This window comes from Haemorhous mexicanus, chromosome 23 (genome assembly GCF_027477595.1).
Source record: "Haemorhous mexicanus isolate bHaeMex1 chromosome 23, bHaeMex1.pri, whole genome shotgun sequence".
Classification (NCBI taxonomy): Eukaryota; Metazoa; Chordata; class Aves; order Passeriformes; family Fringillidae; genus Haemorhous; species Haemorhous mexicanus.
Window position 1 is genome coordinate 2,825,772 of NC_082363.1, and position 22,658 is coordinate 2,848,429.

Genomic DNA, 22,658 nt, shown 5'->3' on the forward strand with positions numbered 1-22,658 from the left:
ATTGGGCTACTTTTGTGTGAAAAATCGGGATTTAGGAGTTTTCCAAGCCTGGCAGGGAATATGGGACGGGAAGACCAAAATCTGCCTGTTCCACCTTTGTTCTTTCTCTTCCGACCTATTTTCACCTATTTACACCCATTTTCTCCCCATTACACCTTTTTTTTCTCTTTATTCCACCTTTATTCTCTCTGATCCAACGTTTTTTCTCAGTCCCACCCTTTTCCTTACTCTCTGTTCCACCCTTTTTTGTCTCTGATCCCCCCATTTTTCTCCCGATTCCACCCTTTTTTTCACTCTGTTCCACCCATTTTCTCCCTTTCCCACTTTTTTCTCCCTTTTCCACTTATTTCCTTCATTCTGCTCCTGTTTTCCTTCCATCCCACCTTTTATAAAGTTGGTGTTCCACCTCTTCTCCCTATTCCACCTTTTTTTGTCCCTGTCCCACTTTTTTCCCCCCTCACTTTTCCACCTTTTTTCTCCCCGTTCTTTTGTGTTTTCTAGGGAGAAAACGCAGAAGAACAGGGAGAAAAAAATTCCACCAATTTTCTCCCTATTCCAGCCTTTTTTTCTAATCCATCTATTTTTTTCTCCCCTTTTCCTCCCCAGGTGGAGAAAATCCCAGTGGCTGGACCCCAAAACCTCAGCGACTCTCCCCAAAAATTCCCCCATGGAATCCTGTACATCACGGCAATGGGATGAAATAAAATCCAATAATTAATCTAAAATTAAAACAAAAAAAAGGGAACATCCCTGTAAATGATGCCAGGGAGTGGCCATTATCTTCTTATTAACATTAATTATTAATTATTGTCGTTAAGAGCCTATGACTTCAGAAATAGCTCCCCAAGGGGAGCAAATCAGAATTAATTCACCATAATACCAGGGAAGAGGGGGGGAAATCCCCTTTTTTTCTGCTGTTTCGGCTGTTTCAGGGGTTCTTTGGGAAATCCAAGGCAGTTTTATGGGATGAGAAAAGTGGGATTAAATAGAAGTATTTATAAAAATAACCACAAATCCCCCTTTTTTCTTTCTTCTTGGAGAATGCTCGTGCATGGGCGTGCGATGCTGAAGGGAAAATGGATTTTTCCCTTTTCTCCTCTCATGGGTTTGGGCTCTGGCACAGCATTCCTGGTGCTGGCCGTGACTCACAAGGTTATTTTTAGCCCTGACCTCTTTTCTCCCCATGTTTTCATCCATGTTGTGGTGCCCTAAAAATGCAAAATAAGGGATGAAATGGGAAACCCACCTTTGGAAGGGGTAGAACTGGGGGGTAGCTTTCCCCTTTTTGTGGATAAATGAGAAACTCCCTTTGTTTTCCCATCTTTATTGTGTTTATTGAGTGAAAAGCCAACAAAACCGGGTCAGTTTAGGACAAGGAAGTCGCTGCTGGGGCTGGAAAACTTTTTATTTATTGATTGGGATACATTAAATTACAATAATTGGTTTTATTTGGATCAGTGTTCCTGCTTTTTCAGACGTGGAACTTTTCTCCATTCCACTCTAACCCAAGGACTGGAGGGTTTTATACACTTTAATCCCAGCTTTATTAATCCTGGGGTTTAACCTATCCAGGTTTAAGGATAAAAAGTGAAATCCAAGGAGCTCCAGCTGTTAAATCCGAATATTAAGGATATTCAGGAGCTCTGTGGCCTCCCTAGAGCTGGAGCAGGGGGCTCCAGGAGCACCCCCCAGATAAAAATCTGATGGGAGCAGCTGAAAATCCCAAAGAAAAGCCCAGCCAGGGCATCCTGAGGGAGGCTGAAGTCCCGTGGGAGCTGTGTCCGTGTCACCCAACCCAATTTTATGACAAATCCCATTTCCGGGTGGACTTCACCCTCGCTGTGATCACCTGGGCTGAGGCTTCCCAGTGACCCAAGCCTGGCTCAACCCTCCCCTCCAAAGAGCCTCATGCCAGGGAAAACTCCCAATCCATGGAATTGGTGCTGGGATCGCTGGGCAGATGTTGGCAGCTGGTCCAGCTGTTGGGGGCTGGGGCTGGTGGGCCAGAATTACTCCTGCAAATTTTTTCTGTAATTTTTTTCAGATTTGGAGGAATTGGGATGGTGGAGGTCCAGAAATCTTCATTTTTGGGGGATTTTTAGCTGGACTTTCAAAGGATAAACCCCAACATTTTGGCTCAAGGAAATATTTTAAAGCTTCTCGAGCCTCAAACACGTTGGGAGGAATTGGGAATATTGAAATAAATTCCCCCCTGGAGTGGATTAACTCCATCCCAAGGATGCTCAGTGCTGGGGGACAAATTCTTTGGTTTCCCTGTATTCCGAGGGATAATCCAGGACTGCTGGTTTACACCATCAAGTCCCAGCAAAGCCAAATCCTCTCCCATGATCCACCCTGCGAGGCCAGCTTTATTTCCCAAAAAAAAACATTCCTGGAAGGGCAATTCCAGCCTGAACTTGGCCTGAAAAAACGGGAGTGGTGTCCAAATCCCCTCCCTAAACCCTGCGTGTCACCGGGACTGCGTGTCCCCGGTGCTCCTGAGGGTGGCACTGGGAGAGGCCGGCAGATAAGAGCTCCTCAGGAGTGAGGATGGGTGTGAGGAGGGGATGGGGAGCCCGGATTTCCTCCTCTGCTGGGAGTGGGAGTTCATGGACACAGCCCTGGGCTCTGCTGGGGGCCTCAGAGCCCAAATCCCCGCTGGGGAAGGGGGCGAGGGCGGAGAGCTGAGCCCAGCCCTTGGCTCCTGTTCCCCACACAGCCCAGATCCATGGAAAAGCCAATCCCATCCTCTGTCATCCCTTGTCTTCAACAGAAGCTGAGCCCATCCCTTTGTGCTCCCTGAGCCCATCCCGTGGGTCTGCTCCAGAACTGCAGCCCAAGGAGAGGCTGATCCCACCTGGACAGAGCTGGAGACCCCCTGAGCCCATCCCTGTGGGTCTCCAGCCCATGGAGAGGCTGATCCCACCTGGGCACCTGCCCTGGGCACAGGTGGAGACCCCCTGAGCCCATCCCTGTTGGTGTCCAGCCCACGGAGAGGCTGATCCCACCCTCATCACCTGTCCTGGGCACAGGTGGAGACCCCCTGAGCCCATCCCTGTGGGTTTCCACCAGAAATGCAGCCCCTGGAGAGGCTGATCCCACCTGGACAGAGCTGGAGACCCCCTGAGCCCATCCCTGTGGGTCTCCAGCCCATGGAGAGGCTGATCCCACCCTCATCACCTGTCCTGGGCACAGGTGGAGACCCCCTGAGCCCATCCCTTGTGGCAGGGAAGGGATAGGGTGGATATTAGGAAGGAATTTTTCATCGATCACCATCTCTGGATGTGTTTAAAAAAAGCCTGGCCATGGCACTTGGTGCTACAGTCTGGGTGAGGTGTTAGGGCACAGGGTGGACTCGATGGTCTTGGAGGTCTCTTCCAACCTCATCACTCTGGGATTCTGGGATCCTGGGATCCTGGGATCCTGTGGTTCTGTGATTCTGGGATCCTGGGATTCCGTGTGACCCCCAGCCAAACCCGGACCCTTGGAATGGCTGAGCCCACCCCCGTGGGTTTCCACCAGACCTCCAGCCCACGGAGAGGCTGATCCCACCTGGGCACAGGTGACCCCCTGAGCCCCCCCGTGGCCCCGGTCCCAGCGGATCCCCGACCCTCGGAGTGGCTCAGCCCATCCCGGTGGCATCCTGCCGCCCCCCCGCCCTCCCCCGGTGTTATTTTAACCCCTTTCCCGGGAGCAAATCCCCCTAAATCCCCTCCAGCCCCTCGGCCCCGCCGGGATTATCCCGTTTCCCTCCATCAGCATTCCCGCGGCGCCGGGAGGGTCCCGCCGAGTCGGCAAAACCCCCCCGGATCCCTTGGGCTGGGCAAAAAACGGGGAAAAGGGGCTGGGGGGTCCCTTGGATATTTAGGGGAATTCACAGGTGAGGAATTGCCCGGAATGGCCAAATTTGGGGCAAAATCCAACAGCTTTAGGAAAGAAAATTAATATTTATGTTGGATTTTCTGTTCTTTTAGTGAGATTTCTGGTTTTGGCTTTCTGGTGCTTTTGGGAGTTGCTCTTTTGGTGGCTTTTCTTTGCTTTTTCCCCCCAGGCTTTTAAATTTTTTTGTACATTTCTGTGCTTTAGTTTTCCTTTTTAATTTTTAATTTTTTTTCCCATTTTCTTCAATTTTTTGTGTACTTTTTGTGCATTTTTTCATTTTGGGGACTTTCCCCCCCATTTTTTTGGTCACTTTTCCCAACATTTTCCCAATACTTTTTTTTTTTAACAGGAATAAAAAAGGGAATGGCATTTTCCATCCACTTTTTAGGATGTTAGTGATTTTTAAGGATTTTTAAAATACAAATTTGGGGGGAAACAGGAGTTTTGGGTGGGCACATGCAGGTGTGCACTGATGTACAGCCGTGCACCCTCGCACACAGGTGTGCACACAGACACACCCATTGCACAGGTGTGCAAAGCCTTGCAGCACGTCCAGAGGCACAGAGCGCCTTGCACACTCACACACAGGCAGGAGTGCACGGCCTTGCACACTCACAGGTGCACAAACACGGCACTGACGTGCTGTGCACACGCAGTGACACTCACAGTGACACTCACAGTGACACTCACAGTGACACAGAGAGCTGTGCACACGCAGTGACACTCACAGTGACACTCACAGTGACACTCACAGTGACACTCACAGTGACACAGAGAGCTGTGCACACACAGTGACACTCACAGTGACACTCACAGTGACACACAGTGACACACAGAGCTGTGCACACACAGTGACACTCACAGTGACACACAGAGCTGTGCACACGCAGTGACACTCACAGTGACACTCACAGTGACACACAGAGCTGTGCACACGCAGTGACACTCACAGTGACACTCACAGTGACACTCACAGTGACACACAGAGCTGTGCACATGCAGTGACACTCACAGTGACACTCACAGTGACACTCACAGTGACACTCACAGTGACACACAGAGCTGTGCACACACAGTGACACTCACAGTGACACTCACAGTGACACTCACAGTGACACAGAGCTGTGCACATGCAGTGACACTCACAGTGACACTCACAGTGACACAGTGACACACAGTGACACTCACAGTGACACTCACAGTGACACACAGAGCTGTGCACACACAGTGACACTCACAGTGACACTCACAGTGACACTCACAGTGACACAGTGACACACAGAGCTGTGCACACACAGTGACACTCATAGTGACACTCACAGTGACACTCACAGTGACACAGTGACACACAGTGACACACAGAGCTGTGCACACACAGTGACACACAGAGCTGTGCACACACAGTGACACTCACAGTGACACTCACAGTGACACACAGAGCTGTGCACACACAGTGACACTCACAGTGACACACAGAGCTGTGCACACGCAGTGACACTCACAGTGACACTCACAGTGACACTCACAGTGACACTCACAGTGACACACAGAGCTGTGCACACACAGTGACACTCACAGTGACACTCACAGTGACACTCACAGTGACACAGAGCTGTGCACACGCAGTGACACTCACAGTGACACTCACAGTGACACACAGAGCTGTGCACATGCAGTGACACTTACAGTGACACACAGACACACAGGGAGTTGTGCACACACACACATCTGCACTCACACTCACAGTGACACACAGGGACACACAGAGCTGTGCACACACACACACACTCACAGTGACACACAGTGACACTCACAGACCTCTGCACACACACAAACACCTGCACTCACACTCACATTGACACAGTGACACTCACGGAGCTGTGCACAAACAGTGACACTCACAGTGACACTCACAGAGCTGTGCACACACAGTGACACTCACAGTGACACACAGAGCTGTGCACAAACAGTGACACAGTGACACTCATGGAGCTGTGCACACACCCCCTGTGCTCACCCTCACACACACCTGCATTCACACTCACAGTGACACAGTGACATGCACAGAGCTGTGCACACAGTCACTCACACTCACAGTGACACACATGGAGCTGTGCACACACACCCTGTGCTCACACTCACAGTGACACAGTGACACTCATGGAGCTGTGCACACACACCCCATGCTCACACTCACACTCACAGAGCTATGCACACACAGTCACACTCACAGTGACACAGTGACACTCATGGAGCTGTGCACACACATCCCATGCTCACACTCACACTCTCACAGTGACACTGTGAGTGCCACACCCCGCCACATGTCCAGCTGCACGTGAGTCTGTGTTTGCACACACACTGACACATGTGTGTGCATGGTGACACAGACACACAGACACAGGGACACACAGACACGCACAGACACAGGGACACACAGACAGACACACAGACACAGGGACACAGACACAGACACAGGGACACACAGACACACACATGGACACACACTGTCTCACATGGACACACACACTCACACTCTCACGGACACACGGACACACACACGGACACACGGACACTCTCACACCCTGTCTCACACGGACACTCGCACACAGACACACACATGGACACACAGACACACTCACACACGGACACGCTCACACTGTGTCACACACAGACACACGGACACTCACTCTCACATGGACACTCTCACAGACACATGGACACACGGTCAGACAGACACACGGACACACTCACGTGGACACTGTCATTCTCGCACACACAGACAGACAGACACACAGACAGATGGACACACACACACACACACACACACACACACACACACACACACACACACAGAGTCTCTCTCACAGACACACACACACACACACTCTGTCTCTCTCACACACACAGACACACAGACAGACAGACAGACACACTCTCTCTCTCTCACACACACACACACACACAGACGGACAGACGGACAGACGGACACACACACACCCCACACACACACACTCTGTCTCTCTCACACACACACACACACAGACACACAGACACACAGACAGACGGACACACACACACACACACAGACACACACACACAGACACACACACACACACAGAGAGACAGACGGACACACACACACACACACAGACACACACACACAGACACACACACACACACAGAGAGACAGACGGACACACACACACACACACACACACACACACGGACACACACAGACAGACAGACAGACTGACAGACGGACACACACACACACACACACACACTCTCTGTCTCTCTCACACACACACAGACGGACAGACGGACAGACGGACACACACCCCCCCCCACTCTGTCTCTCCCGACCCCTCCGGTCCCGTCCCCTCCCCCGCCGCCCACGTGCAGCCCCGCACGCGCCACCGCCCCCCGCGCGCCCCCTCCCACGCCCCCCATTCGTGGCCCCTCGGCCCCGCCCTCCCCGTCTCGACCACGCCCCCTGCCTCACACCGCCCAATGGGCGCCGCTGCCTCGCGTGGCCCCCGCCCTGGCCCCGCCCCCTACCGCACGCAGCCCAATGGGCGCCGCGGCCTCGCGCCGCCCCCGCCCGCGCTCTTAAGCGCCTCCAATGCCCGGGCGGCGGCCGCGCCTCCGCCCCGCTCCTCAGCGCACCGCGCGCCCCGCGCCTCAGCGCCCCGGCCCCGCCAACCGCCCGCCCGCACGGCTCCGGCTCCGGCCCCGGCCCCGCCATGGACACCAGCAGCAAGGTGAGCCCGCGCCCCCGGCCCTGCGTTACGCAACTCCGGCCGCCCCCGCACACGCGCGGCCGCTGCGATCGCCGTTTGCTTTATTTTGTCCCCTCAGCCCGAGCGGAGCCCTCCGCGCAGAGCGGCCGGTGCCGGCTCCGCGCCTCGCAGCGCGCCCGGCCGCCGCTTTCGGGCTCCCCGCTCCCCTCGAAAGGCGGAAACGCGGCGGACCGACCCAATCCTGTCCCTTTTGACCCCGTTTCGGGAGGGGGGGCGGCCCCGGAGCTCAGCGAGGGCCGGGGCGGCTTTTGGGGGCTGCGGGGTTGGGGTGACCCCGCCGGGACCCCCCGGATCCCCGCAGCGCCGGGGCTCGGCCGGGCACATCCCGCCCGGAGCTTCTGACCCAATTCCTATTAATTTATCCCAGACTGAGAGTTATTAAATGCTCGGAGCTCTCCCGGCCGCTCGGCAGCCGCCGGGATCCACCAACACCCTCCCCATGCCAAATTAATTAATTTAGATTTCATTTGGAGGGGTAAAAGCCCAGAACGATCCCGGTGGTTAATTCTAACAGGTCACTGACCTCAACCCCCTTTGCTTCATTCCAGCCACCAAAGTATTTCCGTCCTCACCCGTATTCCCGACTGGGAATAAATCCAACTGCTTTTGCTTTTATTTTGGGGGGGTTATGTGTTAGGAAATTGTCTGCGTGGCGGCACGAAGTGTAATTAACCCCAAAATCGCGATTTTATCCTAATTAAAGATGCGACGGGAGTCATCCCTCTTGGTATTTTCCCCCCTGGAAAACAACTCCCTCTTCCCCCTTCTCCTCCCCCTTTTGACCATGAAATTCACAATTTTCTTACATTTAAGGATCTCTATGTCTCTCTATGTATGTCTCCTGTATTTTTTGGCGGTTCCAGCGCCTGTTTTCCCGGCTGGGCGGTGGGATTGGGGGTGGGAGCCGGGAACGTGCCGGCCGGCAGCGCGGTGATGGGGGCAGGAATTAAACGCAAATTTGGTCTCATACCCAAGAAATCCGACGCATTTAACTCCCGGCTTCCCGAATGGAGCCGCAGCCGCGTTCCCGCTGCTTTTCCAGCTCCGCAACCCCCCCCCCCCCGCCTAGGATGGATTTGGGTTAGAAATGATTAATTTTTGTAAAGGTAATTAATCTCAAGGATGATTTGCCGAGCGCTGATGGGTGACATTTCCATCCAGAGTGTGTTTTGCATGGAATAAAAAAAGGTATTTTTCATGGAAGCAGCTGGCGGTTGGGAGGTGGGGGACAAACTCCCCTCCCGCACCCCCTTTATACTTAATTATTAATGTTATTAGTATTATTAACGCGGGCCGTGTGTCTGTGTGCGGGGGGATGTCGCACATTCCGTGTGTTTTTTCCAGCTCATTCCATGCAAAAACGTCTCCCGTGCTGGTCGCAGTTGCAAAACTCGGCGCGATTGTGTCGCCGTCCCTGGATGACCTTTAAGTAGGGAAGCAAAATAAATAAAAAAACCAAATTCCGCCGCTCCTTCCCATCCCCCCGGTTCTGCCCCCCAGCCCAGATCCCAGCTGCTCCCCACCGTGCCGGTGTGACCCCCCCCAATGCCCTGGGTTTAGATCCTCTCTCTGGGTTTGGAGTGGATTTTTCCTGGCTTTCGGTGGGGTGGGAGCTTTTCCCGGGTCGGGAGGCAGCTGCAGCCGTGTTATCCGTGTGCCCTGGCTCCCGGGAGTGTGCAAATGAGTGTGCAAATAGTGTGCAAGGGGCTGCACCAGTGCCCACGACCCCTCCGCATCCACTCGGGAGCAGTGGCTGCTCCTTAAATCCTCGTGGATCATTTCGATGGTGTCTTTGTCATGTGGGTTTGTCGAAAATTCCCTCCTGGGACCCCCTTTTTAACTATTATTTGGATTTTTAAGGAATTACTAATTTTTCTTGCTCCACAGCATCCCAAAATCCTCCACGCTGGAGTAAAAAAAAAAACCAAAAAACCAACGGGATGTCCTCCTGGGACCTTTGTTTTTTTCATGTTATTGCTAATTTGCTTTTAGAGAAATTATTAATTCACTTGATCCATGAGACTATCAGCATCCCAAAATTGCCCAAATCCTCCTGCACTGGAGTAAAAGAAGTTGAAATTCCCTTCCGGGACACTTTTTTTAGTATTATTTGGAAAGAATTATGAATTCCTTTTTTTTTTTGAGGCAGCAGCATCCCAAAATCCTCCATGCTGGAGTGAAAATGTTGGAATTCCCTGCTGGGATACTCTTTCAATATCTTTATATTAATATTTTGATATAATTATTTTGCTTTTAAAGGGATTATTCATTCCTTTGATCCATGAGGTGGGCTGTATCCCAAAGTCCTTCCAGGCTGGAGGATAAAAAAAAAAGGGTTTAAATATAGAGCTGTAAAGCCAAAGGCAGCAGGTTTGGGGGGGGCCCCTGTTGTCCCCCCAGATCCTCCTCAGAGCGTCCTGGCTTCCGTGTTGGAGCTGGAGAGGAAGCAGGAAGCAGCTAAAAAGAAAACAAACAGTATAAATTTATTGAAAACCTGTCTTTCCTGTAACAGAGAGGAATTATTAGGGATAAAACCAGGAGTTTGGGGTCTAGCCAGGCTTAAATAAGTTTATTTTATGGAAATAAGAAGGAATTTGTCCCAAAATTCCTGATAAAGATGCTTTTTTCTGCAAGGAGTTAAAAAAAATTTCCCCACAGCCCCACGTGGGAATTGGCAGGAGCTGCCTGGGCAAAGCTGCCCTTAAAAATCGACTTTTCCCTTTATTTAATTATTTCCCCCTCCCCGCCCCAAACTTGCCTTTAATGGCGAAGTTCAGTCCAAGCTGAATGGCTCCCGGATCAGCACAGCGTTTAGGCTGGGAAGGGAGCAGCAGGGCAGCAGGAGCTGACTCACCCTGACCCTCCTCGGGACGAGCCTCCAAAAAGCAAATCTTTCCTGCCAGCTTTTCCGTTTCCTATCTCCAAACTGCTGGAATTTATTGGAAATACAAGTTGGGTTTTTTCCCTGGAATTTAATATGTTTTTTTTTTTTTTTGTAACCATGAAAAGTTCCTTTATTCTAAATGTTAAAATTGAAAAATCAATTTTTAAATATTTTCTTTTCGGATTTTTTTTTTTTGTTTGGGGTAGTGGCTGGTGTGGGTGCATCAAGCTGTTGTTACCTCTCACCTTCCTGGAGCAAAGTTCATCTGACTGCCGCATCCCCATCCCTGGAGCCATGACTCACCTGTGCTTGCCCTACCTAGGGGAGCGCCTGCCAGCTCCAGGGTGCCCTTTAGCCAGGAGAAATCAAAACCAGGACCCAAACATACCAGGGTGATCCCCCAAAAACAAAGGGAAATCACCCCAAACCTCCCAATTCCCCCCAAACCCACTCAAATCCCCCATTTTGTTAATAAGGTCTCCCCAGAAACAGGTGCTTTGAACATTCCCACCCTGGGATGGAGAAGGTCACTGTTGGAGTTGTGGGGTTTTGGGGCATTTTCTGTGCTTTTTTTTTTTTTCCCAGCCTGGTTGTGCCCTCCCAAACACGGAGGAGGTGTTTTCTCCTTGGGGTGGATTTACTCCGAAGCACCAACCAAACCCAAGTGCCAAAACCTCCCTGATTAGTTGTGTTGGGGCCAAGCCTAATTAATGAGCTTCATTAACGGGCCTGGCTTCATTCCCTCTGCTTTTCCCCTGGGAACTTTCACGCGGAGGGAGGCGGTGGCCAGAGTGGCAGGGTCAGGGAGCAGCATCAAATCCATTATTTACTAAAAGAAAGAGGAGAATGGTTCTTAAATGTAAAAAATGCCCTTTTTTGGGAGGGAGTTGGAGTCACCTCCCCTCATTTAGATGGGATCTGAGGCATCGATCTCTTGGGAATGTTAATCCAAGACACCCTGGGAGCATCCTTGGGGTGACATGTTGGTACTTAGGGAGAGCCCCCCCACCCCCTCAAATTAAGGGGTTTATAAATTTCACGTGGCTCGTCCCAAAGCTGATTAAGCGGGAATGTCGGATCCTGGTTCTAGTGCCGGGAAAATCTCCTGCCTGCGATAATTGGGCCGCTAACGAAGGTGGCCCAAGCGCTGGCCTGCCCTGACCCCGCTCCCAAACAAGGCTGTGATTGTTGCTCTGGCTCAGGCGGGAGGAAGAGGAGGCTGGGGAAGGAAGGCTTTGCCAGCTAACCCGGGTTTTGCTCAGTGACTCTTAATTAGACGGCGATGGGAAGCTGTCGTTAGCGCGGGAGCATCCTGCTGGCCCGGAGCCCCATGGTCACCTAGAGCCTCCTTGGAGCCCCCATAGCACCTCCAGGGCTGAAATTCCTGGAATCCCCCAAACTCTGGATGTTTTTAACCCCCTAAAAATGACATTTTTGTAATTATTTTTCCCCCCTTAGCACAAAAAATAGCGTGTTTTCTCTTTGATTCTGAATATTTGTACTCGCTGCCTTCCCAGTGTCCTGTGCAGTGCCCTGCTCTGCTTGGGGAGACAGGGCTGTGGGGATCCCAGCTTTAACCCTTTTCCCTGTTTTTATCCTGTGCACTGCCTTGGTATCACTCTGCTGAGGAGACAGGGCTGTGGGGATCCCATATTTAACCCTTTTCCTGTTTTTGTCCTGTGCAGTGTCCTGGTATCACTCTGCTGGGGAGACAGGGCTGTGGGGATCCCAAATTTAACCCTTTTCCCTGTTTTTGTCCTGTGCAGTGCCCTGGTATGGCTCGGCTGGAGAGAGGGCTGTGGGGATCCCAGATTTAACCCTTTTCCCTGTTTTTATCCTGTGCAGTGCCCTGGTATCACTCTGCTGGGGAGACAGCTGTGGGGATCCCAGATTTAACCCTTTTCCCTGTTTTTATTCTGTGCACTGCCTTGGTATGACTCTGCTTGGGGAGACAGGGCTGTGGGGATCCCAGATTTAACCCTTTTCCCTGTTTTTGTCCTGTGCAGTGCCCTGGTATGGCTCGGCTGGAGACAGGGCTGTGGGGATCCCAGATTTAACCCTTTTCCCTGTTTTTGTCCTGTGCAGTGCCCTGCTATCACTCTGCTGAGGAGACAGGGCTGTGGGGATCCCAGCTTTAACCCTTTTCCCTGTTTTTATCCTGTGCACTGCCTTGGTATCACTCTGCTGGGAGACAGGGCTGTGGGGATCCCAGATTTAACCCCTTTTTCCCTGTTTTCTGGCAGATGACGGCTCGCCTGATGCTGGCTGTGGGAGGAGCAGTGCTGGGCTCCCTCCAGTTTGGATACAACACCGGCGTCATCAACGCCCCGCAGAAGGTGAGTGCTCCCAGAACCCTCCACAGGGAAATTCCAGCCCCCCCAGCCCGTGTCTGAAAACAAACCAGCCTCTGCTGCCAGCCTGGCTAAAATAGTACATCCCACTAGGCAGCTTAGGGCTCTAATGGGATTTAAGAGGGAGTTATTTAGCTCCAGCCTTCCCTGGAGAATTTGTTTCCTCCTCCTTCCTTGGCATTTTTTGTTGGGAAAAATCCCAGCAGTGCCTGCAGGATGCTCTCTGGGTGTGGCTGGTGGAACTTTTCACCTCGGCTCTTAGTGAAGGTCTGCGAGTTAATTAAGGTTTGAGTCATCCTGAGTGGCTGCTCTGACCAGAGCTTGGGGTTTTGCATCCTAGCACAAGGTCTTGGGAGGGGAGAGAGCTGGCTGGGAAGGGCTGTGAGCAGGATGGAGTGCAGGAAGTGTTGGCTCTTCCCTCATGTACAGCCAGGACCCTCCTGCTGCTGGTAGATGCCAGTGGTCCCTGGAAAACATCACTTTTCCCAGATTTGGTGGCTGTTAGAGGTGTTAAACGCTTGGAAAATAAGCTCAGGATTGCAATGTGGTGCTTGCAATGTTCCCTGGGCGCAGCTCTTGTGCTGGGATAAGGTGTGGAGGGACAGCTTGAGCTCTGGTGGGAGCAAAGCCGTCCCCAAGTGTCATCACTCCAAAGAATGCAACCCACTGGGGCAGGATCCAGCTGCCAGGGTTTTAATCCCATCCCAGTGAGTGCTTCTGGAACGTCACCACAAGCATTGGGAAAACTCCTTGTGGGATAGAAGACCCTATGGAAAAACTTCCCAGGCCCCATCAGTATGGGAAGAGGAAAAAAGCCAGGGGTTTGTTCAAGGTGTTGCATTACACAGAATTGAATCCCAGGTTCAGTTCCTGGGGCTGAAGGCTGCAGCTCCCCCCCAGAAGCTGCAGGGTGCTGCTGAAGGCCTCCTGAATTATCCCAAAGCCTCCTTGCTTCACGTGCATGGGTTTGAGGTTGGGGATGGCCCTGAGCACACACTGCCTGGGAGATGGGCCATGGAGCTGCTGGAGCTGCTGGAGCTGGGAAATCCCTGGGATGGCACTGAGGGGCTGCTCCCCAGCTCTGGCACTGTGGGAGGGGGGAGTGCTGTGATCACCAGCCTGGTCAGAGCCACAGCCCAGGAGGAGCTTTGTTCCCTGGGCTGAAGGGGCTCTCCGTGCTCTCCCAGCTGCTCTGGCTGACATGGGTGGTCAGGGATCAGCTCTGAGCTTCCCCTGGGACTCAGCTCTGCTGCCTGCAGCCCCCAGCAAATCCAGACACTCCTGATGGGTGTTACCACAGTTTCCTCATTATTTTGGGGATTAATTATAGGAATGTGCCCTCTGTTGACAGAGTGACAAAACTATCCTTTGTCCCCTTAAAAAGGAAATAAGCCCGGAAGTTTCTCTCCTCGATTAGGTGAAAAAGGCATCTCATAGGCTTGAGAGACTTCACTTCAAACTTAAGGATGGCCAAGAGGACAGGAGCCTAAAAGTCCCACCTGGGCAATTTACTAGAAAAAGGAGAGAGCAAAGAAACAAATGGCTTTTGTGAGGTGTTTTACAGGAGCAAGAACCTCTTGCACCTGGCTCGGTTTTTCTCTGCAAAGAGTTTATTTTGCCTTTTATTAAAACCTTTTTGTTTCAAACACTACAACAGAAGCCATCCTGCTGATTTTATGCCTCCAAAGGTAGCTGAGCTATCTTGGGTGTGTTATAGACCTCCAAGAGCTCATGAGAGCTGGCTCCAAGAGGCAACTATGACTATGAATCCCTTGGCTCAGGCCAGGAGCAGTCATACGGTGCAGGACAAGTCACCAGTGTTGAGGGGAAGGATTTGGGGTGCTCCGTGTGGGAGCATGAGGGGAGGTGGGATGGGGGGTTTTCCTGGGCAGCAGGATGTGCTGGACACAGGGGGTCATCCCAGCCTTAAGGATGGGGACAAAAAGTGTGGAATTGGGATAGGGACACGTTACTGTGCAGGACTTGGAATGGGGGTGCACTGGGATAAACTGGGGCACAGTTGGGATGCAGGATGGGGATTCATGGAGTGCAGGAGTGGGACAGGAATGCCTTGGGATGCATTGAGGCACAGGATGGGGATGCAGTGGAATAAACTGGAGTGAAGGGTTGGGATGAGGATGCATCAGGGCACAGGTTTGGGATGCACTGGTGTTGGGATTCATGGAGCTGCAGGGTGGGGATGCATCACAACACTCAGCTGAAAAGAGGGGGAAAGCCCCAGTTTTGGGGAAAACAATTTTTTTTCCTTCACCCTTCAAACCCATTTTCACCTCTTCCTCTCCCAAAAAACCATTGGGCTCTTCAAAGCATCTTCCCTTTTTTCCAGGAGGAAGGGGCAAGAGGGGCTGGGTCTACTGAGAGCCTGAGCCAGCCCAATTATTCTCCAATAATCCAATCAATTATTTATTTTGGGAATACTGGTAAAAGGGGGAAAAGCATCCAAACCCCTGGGTGAAACAGGAGGGAACAGAATCACTTAAATATGGAAATTCTGACAATTTCCCTGCTTTGGAAGAGGAACAACTTGGTAAAATAATGATACTGTTGGGACTTGTACCCAGCCCAGTGTATATTCCTTGTGCTGTCTCTGCCAGGGCTCCTGTTTGGGCTTGGATTGATGGGAAAAGTGGAAGGTAGAGCACAATGGTGTAAAATATGGTGAATTGGGAGTGAAGCCATTCAGAGCAGCAAAATCTTGGAGCCACCTGAGGCCCAGCAAAGCAGGGAATCTCTGGAATTTCTGCTCCTTCCACCTGGGCTTGCTGGGGTGTTATGGAGCCCTTTGCTGTGGTGGTTTGGGGATGGGTGACCCTTAAATCATGGTGTTATAAAGGATTTGGATTGGGAGGAACCTTTAGAGGGTCATGTAGGCCATTTTCCCAGCCATGGGCAGGGACAGGAGCTTGGTGAAGCTACCAGTGATGGGCTAGCTTTAAAAATACATCAAAAGTATACAAAATGTATATATTTTGTATAAAAGTGTATATGCTTTGTGTATAAAATGATGCAAAATTTATCTAAAACCACTTAAATTCACAAACCAGGCTGTTCTTGGTGTTTCAAGCCAAGGCCTGCATTGCGTGTTGGCATCACGGTCCTGCAGAACCACGGCAGAGATCGTGTGTTATGGAATTCTTGGGGGGGGAAAAACCTGGAAATCCAACTCCAGGAGTATCCAAGGGGATGGGAGCTGCCCTGTGTTCCTCCCCTTGCTCCGCGGGGCCGGTGCATCTCTGCTCCTGCCCTGCCCTGGGGAGCAGCGTGACCTCCCCGTGCCTGCCCGGCCAGTTTGGCGTCCCTCCCGCCGTGTCTCTCCGGGCAGGGCGAGCCCAGAACCCGTCGGGCTGCATTTCCCCCACGTATCCCAGCAGTTCCCTCCCTTGGCCAGCGGCTCCGGTGACGCATTGTCTTGTGAGAGACTCGTCCCTCCGGTGGCGCGGCCGGGGCGGGGGCGGGCTTGACGCGTGGTTTGGTTTCCCTCCTTGTTTTCCAGGTGATTGAGGACTTCTACAACCGCACGTGGCTGTACCGATACGAGGAGCCCATCAGCCCCGCCACCCTCACCACGCTCTGGTCCCTCTCCGTTGCCATCTTCTCTGTCGGGGGCATGATCGGCTCCTTCTCCGTGGGGCTCTTTGTCAATCGCTTTGGAAGGTGAGCTCCGAGCCTGGTGGATCCTCTGCTGCCTCATCCCACCCTGGCCTTCCAAGGGCTGACCTTGGGCTTCTCCTGGTGTTCCTCACTCACCTTTCTCCTCCATCCCTCTCCAGACGCAATTCCATGCTGATGTCCAACATCCTTGCCTTCGTGTCAGCTGTCCTTATGGGCTTCTCCAAGATGGCTTTTTCCTTTGAGATGCTCATCCTGGGCCGCTTCATCATCGGCCTCTACTCTGGCCTCACCACGGGTTTTGTGCCCATGTACGTGGGCGAGGTGTCCCCTACTGCCCTGCGGGGGGCCCTGGGCACCTTCCACCAGCTTGGCATCGTCCTGGGCATCCTCATTGCACAGGTGAGCACTGCAGAATATTTTGGGGGGTTCTCCCTTTGTTTGGCCCTGACACTCCTCAGGGCCTGCAAGGATGAGGTGCTGTGGATCTGAAAACCTTTCAGGTGGAGCTGGGGTGGGAGGGGTGAAGCTGGAGCTCAGCAGGAGCAGGGATGCTGTGGAATCTGAAGGTTTGGGATGGGTAGCATCAGGGTATTAACATCTCTTGGCCACCTGGAAGCAGCACAGGAGTCCCTCCAATGGCTGTCCCAGCTTGGAGCACACCATGAGTTGCAGAGTTGTGTCCAACCAGGACCTTACCAGCTGGAATGGGTGGCTCAACTCTTGTACTCCTCCTCAGGTGTTTGGTTTGGACTTGATCATGGGAAACGACTCCCTCTGGCCGCTGCTGCTGGGCTTCATCTTCGTTCCTGCCCTGCTGCAGTGCATCATCCTGCCCTTCGCCCCTGAGAGCCCCCGGTTCCTGCTCATCAACCGCAACGAGGAGAACAAAGCCAAGAGTGGTGAGTGACCCCTCTGCAGGGCCCATCCTGGCACTCTGGAGGGTCCTCGACATCTCCTGAGCCCACCTCTCCCTCTCAGTCCTCAAGAAGCTGCGAGGCACAACTGACGTGAGCAGTGACCTGCAGGAGATGAAGGAGGAGAGCCGGCAGATGATGAGGGAGAAGAAGGTGACCATCATGGAGCTGTTCCGCTCGCCCATGTACCGCCAGCCCATCCTCATCGCCATTGTCCTGCAGCTCTCCCAGCAGCTCTCCGGGATCAACGCGGTGAGGCTGGGTGGGGTCTGAATGACAGGGGTCAGCTTGCTTCACCCAGAGCTCCAGGACCTGACTTGTGGCACCTCCCTGCTCTTTGTAGGTCTTCTACTACTCCACCAGCATCTTCGAGAAGTCGGGGGTGGAGCAGCCTGTCTATGCCACCATTGGCTCTGGCGTGGTGAACACAGCCTTCACGGTGGTCTCGGTGAGTTTTGGTCTCTCCAGGGAAGGTGGGAGGAGGGGCCTTTCCTTCAGGCTGGGGAGGTGCTGATGGATCTTGCCCATCCCACAGCTCTTCGTGGTGGAGCGAGCCGGACGCAGGACCCTGCACCTCATTGGGCTGGCAGGGATGGCTGGATGTGCCATTCTCATGACCATTGCCCTCACGCTGCTGGTGAGTGCTGGGGAGGCTGGGAGGAGGAGGAGGAGGGATGGCTGGGGAGGAGGAAGGACTTATTCCTCCTTGAAGTGATGGCTGAGCCTTCAGTCCCCATTGTTGCATCTCTCCTGAGCTCCTAGAATTCCAGCTTCCAGCTCATGGCTCCTGTGCCACCACCAGCTGAGGTGTCCAGGTGCCATGTCCCCTTCATGGCACCAACCTTCTCCCTCTCCCTTGACCTAGGACCAAATGCCCTGGATGTCCTACCTCAGCATTGTGGCCATCTTTGGGTTTGTGGCCTTCTTTGAGATCGGCCCAGGCCCCATCCCGTGGTTCATCGTGGCCGAGCTGTTCAGCCAAGGCCCCCGTCCCGCTGCTTTCGCCGTGGCCGGGCTCTCCAACTGGACCTCCAACTTCATCGTGGGAATGGGCTTCCAGTACATTGCGGTAATGATGGCTGGAGTGCTGGGGGAGTGGGCATGGGACTGGGGACTGGGGAGCTGCTGGGGGGTCCCAGAGGATCCCAGCAGTCCCAGCCTGTCAGACTGTGTTGGTTTAGGATGGATCCAGATCCCAGTTCTGGATCAGGGATGGAAACAGTGTCCAGCTGGATCCCTATGCCAGACTCCAGTGCAGGATCCCACTGCTGGATCCTCCTGCCAAATCCAAATCCTGGGTCTGGTTGCTGGTTCCTGGTGCTGGATCTCATTGCCAGATTTTGGTGTGGAGTCCTGATATCAGATCTTGGTGCCAAATCCTGCTGCTGGATCCAGTGTTGAATTCCAGGGCCACATTCTTGAGCCCTAAAACCTAGGCTGAGGTGGTTTGGTTGGGTTAAGATCCCTTGGGAAGAAGGACTTGGGGCGGGAGCAGGAACTTGACTCAGTGTTTCTTATGGAACTCGAGGTGTTCCTTGAAAGGAAGACCTGGGTTTTGGATGGCCCATGGCAAGGTGTGGGCAGGGTGGGTGGGACCAGCTGGTCCTTCAACCATGGCCCATCACTCTGTGTCCAGAGATGGGAATGGACCTGGGGAAGATGTGGAGCCACCAGGAGCTCAGCCTGGAGAAGAGGAGGCTCAGGGGGGACCTTCTGGCTCTGCACAACTCTGACACGAGGAGGCAGATGGGGCAGGGGGGTCGGGCTCTGCTCCCAGGGAACAGGGACAGGATGAGAGGACCCAGCCCCAAGCTGTGCCAGGGAAGGTTTAGATTGGATATTGAGAACATTTCTTCATGGAAAGGGTGGTCAGGGAGGTGGTGAAATCACCATCCCTGGAAGTGCTCAAAAACACGTGGATGTGGCACTTGGGGGCGTGGGTTAGGGGTGGACCTGGCAGTGCTGGGTTGATGTCAGACTCAATCTCAGTGGGCTTTTCCAACCTCAACAACTCCATGATTCCGTGACCTCCATCCATGCGCTCACTTCCCCCTTTCCCTTCAATCCCAGCAACTCTGTGGCTCCTACGTCTTCATCATCTTCACGGTGCTGCTCGTGCTCTTCTTCATCTTCACCTACTTCAAGGTGCCGGAGACCAAGGGCCGGACCTTTGACGAGATCGCCTCGGGCTTCCGGCAGAGCGGGGGCGGCCAGAGCGACAAGACCCCGGACGAGTTCCACAGCCTGGGCGCTGACTCGCAGGTGTAACCTGGACCCCCGGCGCCACCGCCCCCCAACCCGGGGGGACTTTTTAAAACACTTTGTACAGACCCCAGGCAGGAGGGAGTGGAGTGGGGGGGATCTGGCTCTGATGCCCCCTCTCCAGCCTCCCCCAGTGGTTTACTGGGGACAGACTGAGCTATTTTATTTTATTTTTTTTTTCCTGCTAGGAACGGATTTCATTTTATTTAATTTTTTTAGTTGGTTTCGCGTCCAAGATTTCAAAGCCAATAGGTGTTTTAAAACCCAGCCACACAGCCCCCACCACAGGAGGGCAACTCCCTGTTTTTATTGACGACGCGATAGTTATTTAACGGAAAATCACGTAGAGGAAGTTTTTTAAAAGCTGGAAACTTATTTTTTAACATTCTAATCATAGAGGAAAAAAAAAAATCACATAAATTGACTAAATCTAATATTTTTTTAAAAAAAACCTACCAAGGAAATGAGTCATTTTTTTAAAGTCTCCTTGATTTCAAGCCCTGCGATGGGTTCGTGGACGGGGACCTCCCGCCCGGGGCAGCGCGGAGGACGGAGCCGTCCGGATGGATCTGTTGGAAAGGTCAATCCATTGTCACAGGCTCCTCTCCTTTCGCCTGAATTCCAGCTGGGAGGGGAAAATGGGAGAGGGGGGATGTGTTCTTGTTGAATTTTGGGATTAATCTTGGCAATATTTGCCCGACAGTGAAGCGCCAGCGGCAGCCGCACACGACAGCATCCCCCTCCATCACCACCCCCATCCCAGGACTCACCAAAATCCAGCAACGCATGGATACAGCTGTTTCCTGCTCTGTGTATAGACTGGAAGATATTTATATTATATATATTTTTGTTCAATGGTTGTTAATAGTAGACATTTAAGTTATAGCGTTTCTGATTTGACAAGCCAAGTACTGTAAATATTCTTGGAGTATATTCACACTGTATAATGCATACAAAAGGTACAGAAAAAGGTTATAGTTTCTATAGTAACTAAGGAAAAAAAAAAGCTTGTACATGGTTAGGATGACTTTTGTATAGTTCTGCACTGTAGTTGTATCTATTGCACTGAATTTCAGGCTGTAGTATATTAAAAAAAAATACACATGAGAAATACTGTCCTTTTCAAACAAAACTGAAAACACACACAAAAAAAAAGCATTTCCCTGAGTGCAGCTGGTGTGGGAGCTCCTGGCACATTCCCAAAGCCACAGGGAGGGTTGTTTTTTTTTTGTTTGTGTTGTTTTTTTTTTTTTTGTTGTTTTTTTTTTAATAGTATCTTTTTTAAAATGTATTTGTTTGGTTTGGAAGTGAAGACACTTGACCACACGTGAAAGAAAATAAAGGGGGGGGGAATAAAATAAATCTCTTTAAAAATGCCTGTTCTCAGCTGGTTGTGGCACAGCCTCACCAGGCTGTGGGGGTGTGTGTGTGGTTTTTTAAGCAAATCCCTGCAGTGAAGTGCCAAGGGGAAGGTGTGTGGTGTGAACAATAAAGGAGAATGTGAGCAGCCACCCAGCCCTGGTGTCCTGTGCCTTTATTTCTTGCAGCCAAACTTTCCCTGCCCTGGCAGGGCTGGGGTGGGGGGGTAGTCTGGGAGTGCGTGTCCCTGCAAAGCTTTTCCACCACGGGAACGACTCACCTGGTTGCAAAATACCTGCTCTGGGTGCACAAGCAGATTTTAATTGCCTGGGGCAGCCTGGGCTGGGATCACGGGGGGACCTGGCTGGAGCTGTCCTGCCCTGTGGGTCCCAAAGCTGCTCCTCTTGCCCAGGACAGACCCTTGGTCATGCCATGAGCACCTGAGCAAGGGAAGGGAGGGAGGAGGTTGCCGCTGCTCCGTGGATTTGGTTTTTTCCTCTCCAGCTGAGAAGGTGCCAAGAGCTGCAAGCCTGAACACTTTCAGGCAAAGAAATGCTGATCTTGGTCACTTCAGGCTTTTTTCTATTTATTGAAGCTGCTCTTTGCCCTGCAGGGCACGGCTGTTGTAGGAATTGCTCTTGTAGTGTCTTTAAGAGCTCCCCAGAATGTTCTTTCTGTGCCCAGGGCTCCTCTCCTCACTCTGCTGTTTCGTTCCTGGCTCCAAGAGATGCTCAGCTCTGCACAACCTTCATTTCCAGGCTGGGTTTTTCTGTTGAACATTCAGAGCAGCCACACGGCCCTGCAGGCTCAGCCTGGGAGCACTGGAAGGATTACAGCCATGACCAAGCTCCAAATCCCTGGTGACCCAAATCCTTGTGCCCTGGGGCACTGTGCCAGCAGGCACAGCTCCCCAACATCCCCCACCCCATGGCAGTGATCATTCCAGCCCCTCGGAGATGATCCTTCCAGGCCCTTCCAGCACCTCCCATCCCATGGAGGCACTTATTCCCCACCTGGTGGGGTGGAGAGACCATAAGCATCTCCCACAGGAGTGTTGGGAGGTCTCCTGGCCCTTCCCCAGGCCTGTGCTGTGCACCCTGAGCAGCCTTATCCCACCCCCTGGAATGGAACGTGGCTGAACCTGCGGTTTTCCCTTCCCCAGCAGCAGCAATCCCTGCTAATTGCTCAGGCCCCAGCTTGATGAAGCGTTTACAAAGCTCACTTGACTCCAGCCCAACTCGGCAAGGCAATTAAACACCCTCATAAATCCTCCTGCAGTAAATGAGCCTTAATGGGAGCTCAGGGCTCAGCCCAAGATTCCCTTATCCCCTTTCCCAGCCGTGAGGGATCACGAAAACGGTGGCTGCTCCGTGCTTCCCACACTCCCGACGGCCTCTGGAGACTTCTGGCCCTGCTCTGGTGTCCCTGTCCCTCCCCCCAGCAGGGTCACTCTGTCCCCTGGGGCAGGAGCCAGCTGGGAATGGGCCTTGGGGTGGCAGCTCCTCCCCAGGCTGGTGGCAGATCCAAGGGGATGCCTGCTCTCTGCCAGGAGGGAACTGCATCTCCTTTA

General features: G+C 52.6%; 1 protein-coding gene across 2 annotated transcripts; it reads left to right on the top strand.

Annotated features, from left to right (window-relative positions):
- Window positions 1-7,511: 7,511 nt before the first annotated feature.
- On the top strand, window positions 7,512-21,244 carry SLC2A1 (solute carrier family 2 member 1). Of its 2 annotated transcripts, XM_059866951.1 has the most exons (11): window positions 7,512-7,646; window positions 12,813-12,905; window positions 16,435-16,595; window positions 16,712-16,952; window positions 17,290-17,452; window positions 17,532-17,719; window positions 17,811-17,915; window positions 18,003-18,104; window positions 18,333-18,536; window positions 19,538-19,729; window positions 20,433-21,244. In XM_059866951.1, the coding sequence occupies exons 1-11, from the start codon at window positions 7,629-7,631 to the stop codon at window positions 20,433-20,435; spliced, it is 1,470 nt and encodes a 489-aa protein (XP_059722934.1). In that variant the 5' UTR covers window positions 7,512-7,628; the 3' UTR covers window positions 20,436-21,244. The 2 variants fall into 2 exon arrangements, with proteins under 2 accessions (XP_059722934.1, XP_059722933.1); XM_059866950.1 differs by having other exon boundaries at window positions 19,538-21,244.
- The last annotated feature ends 1,414 nt before the right edge of the window (window positions 21,245-22,658 follow it).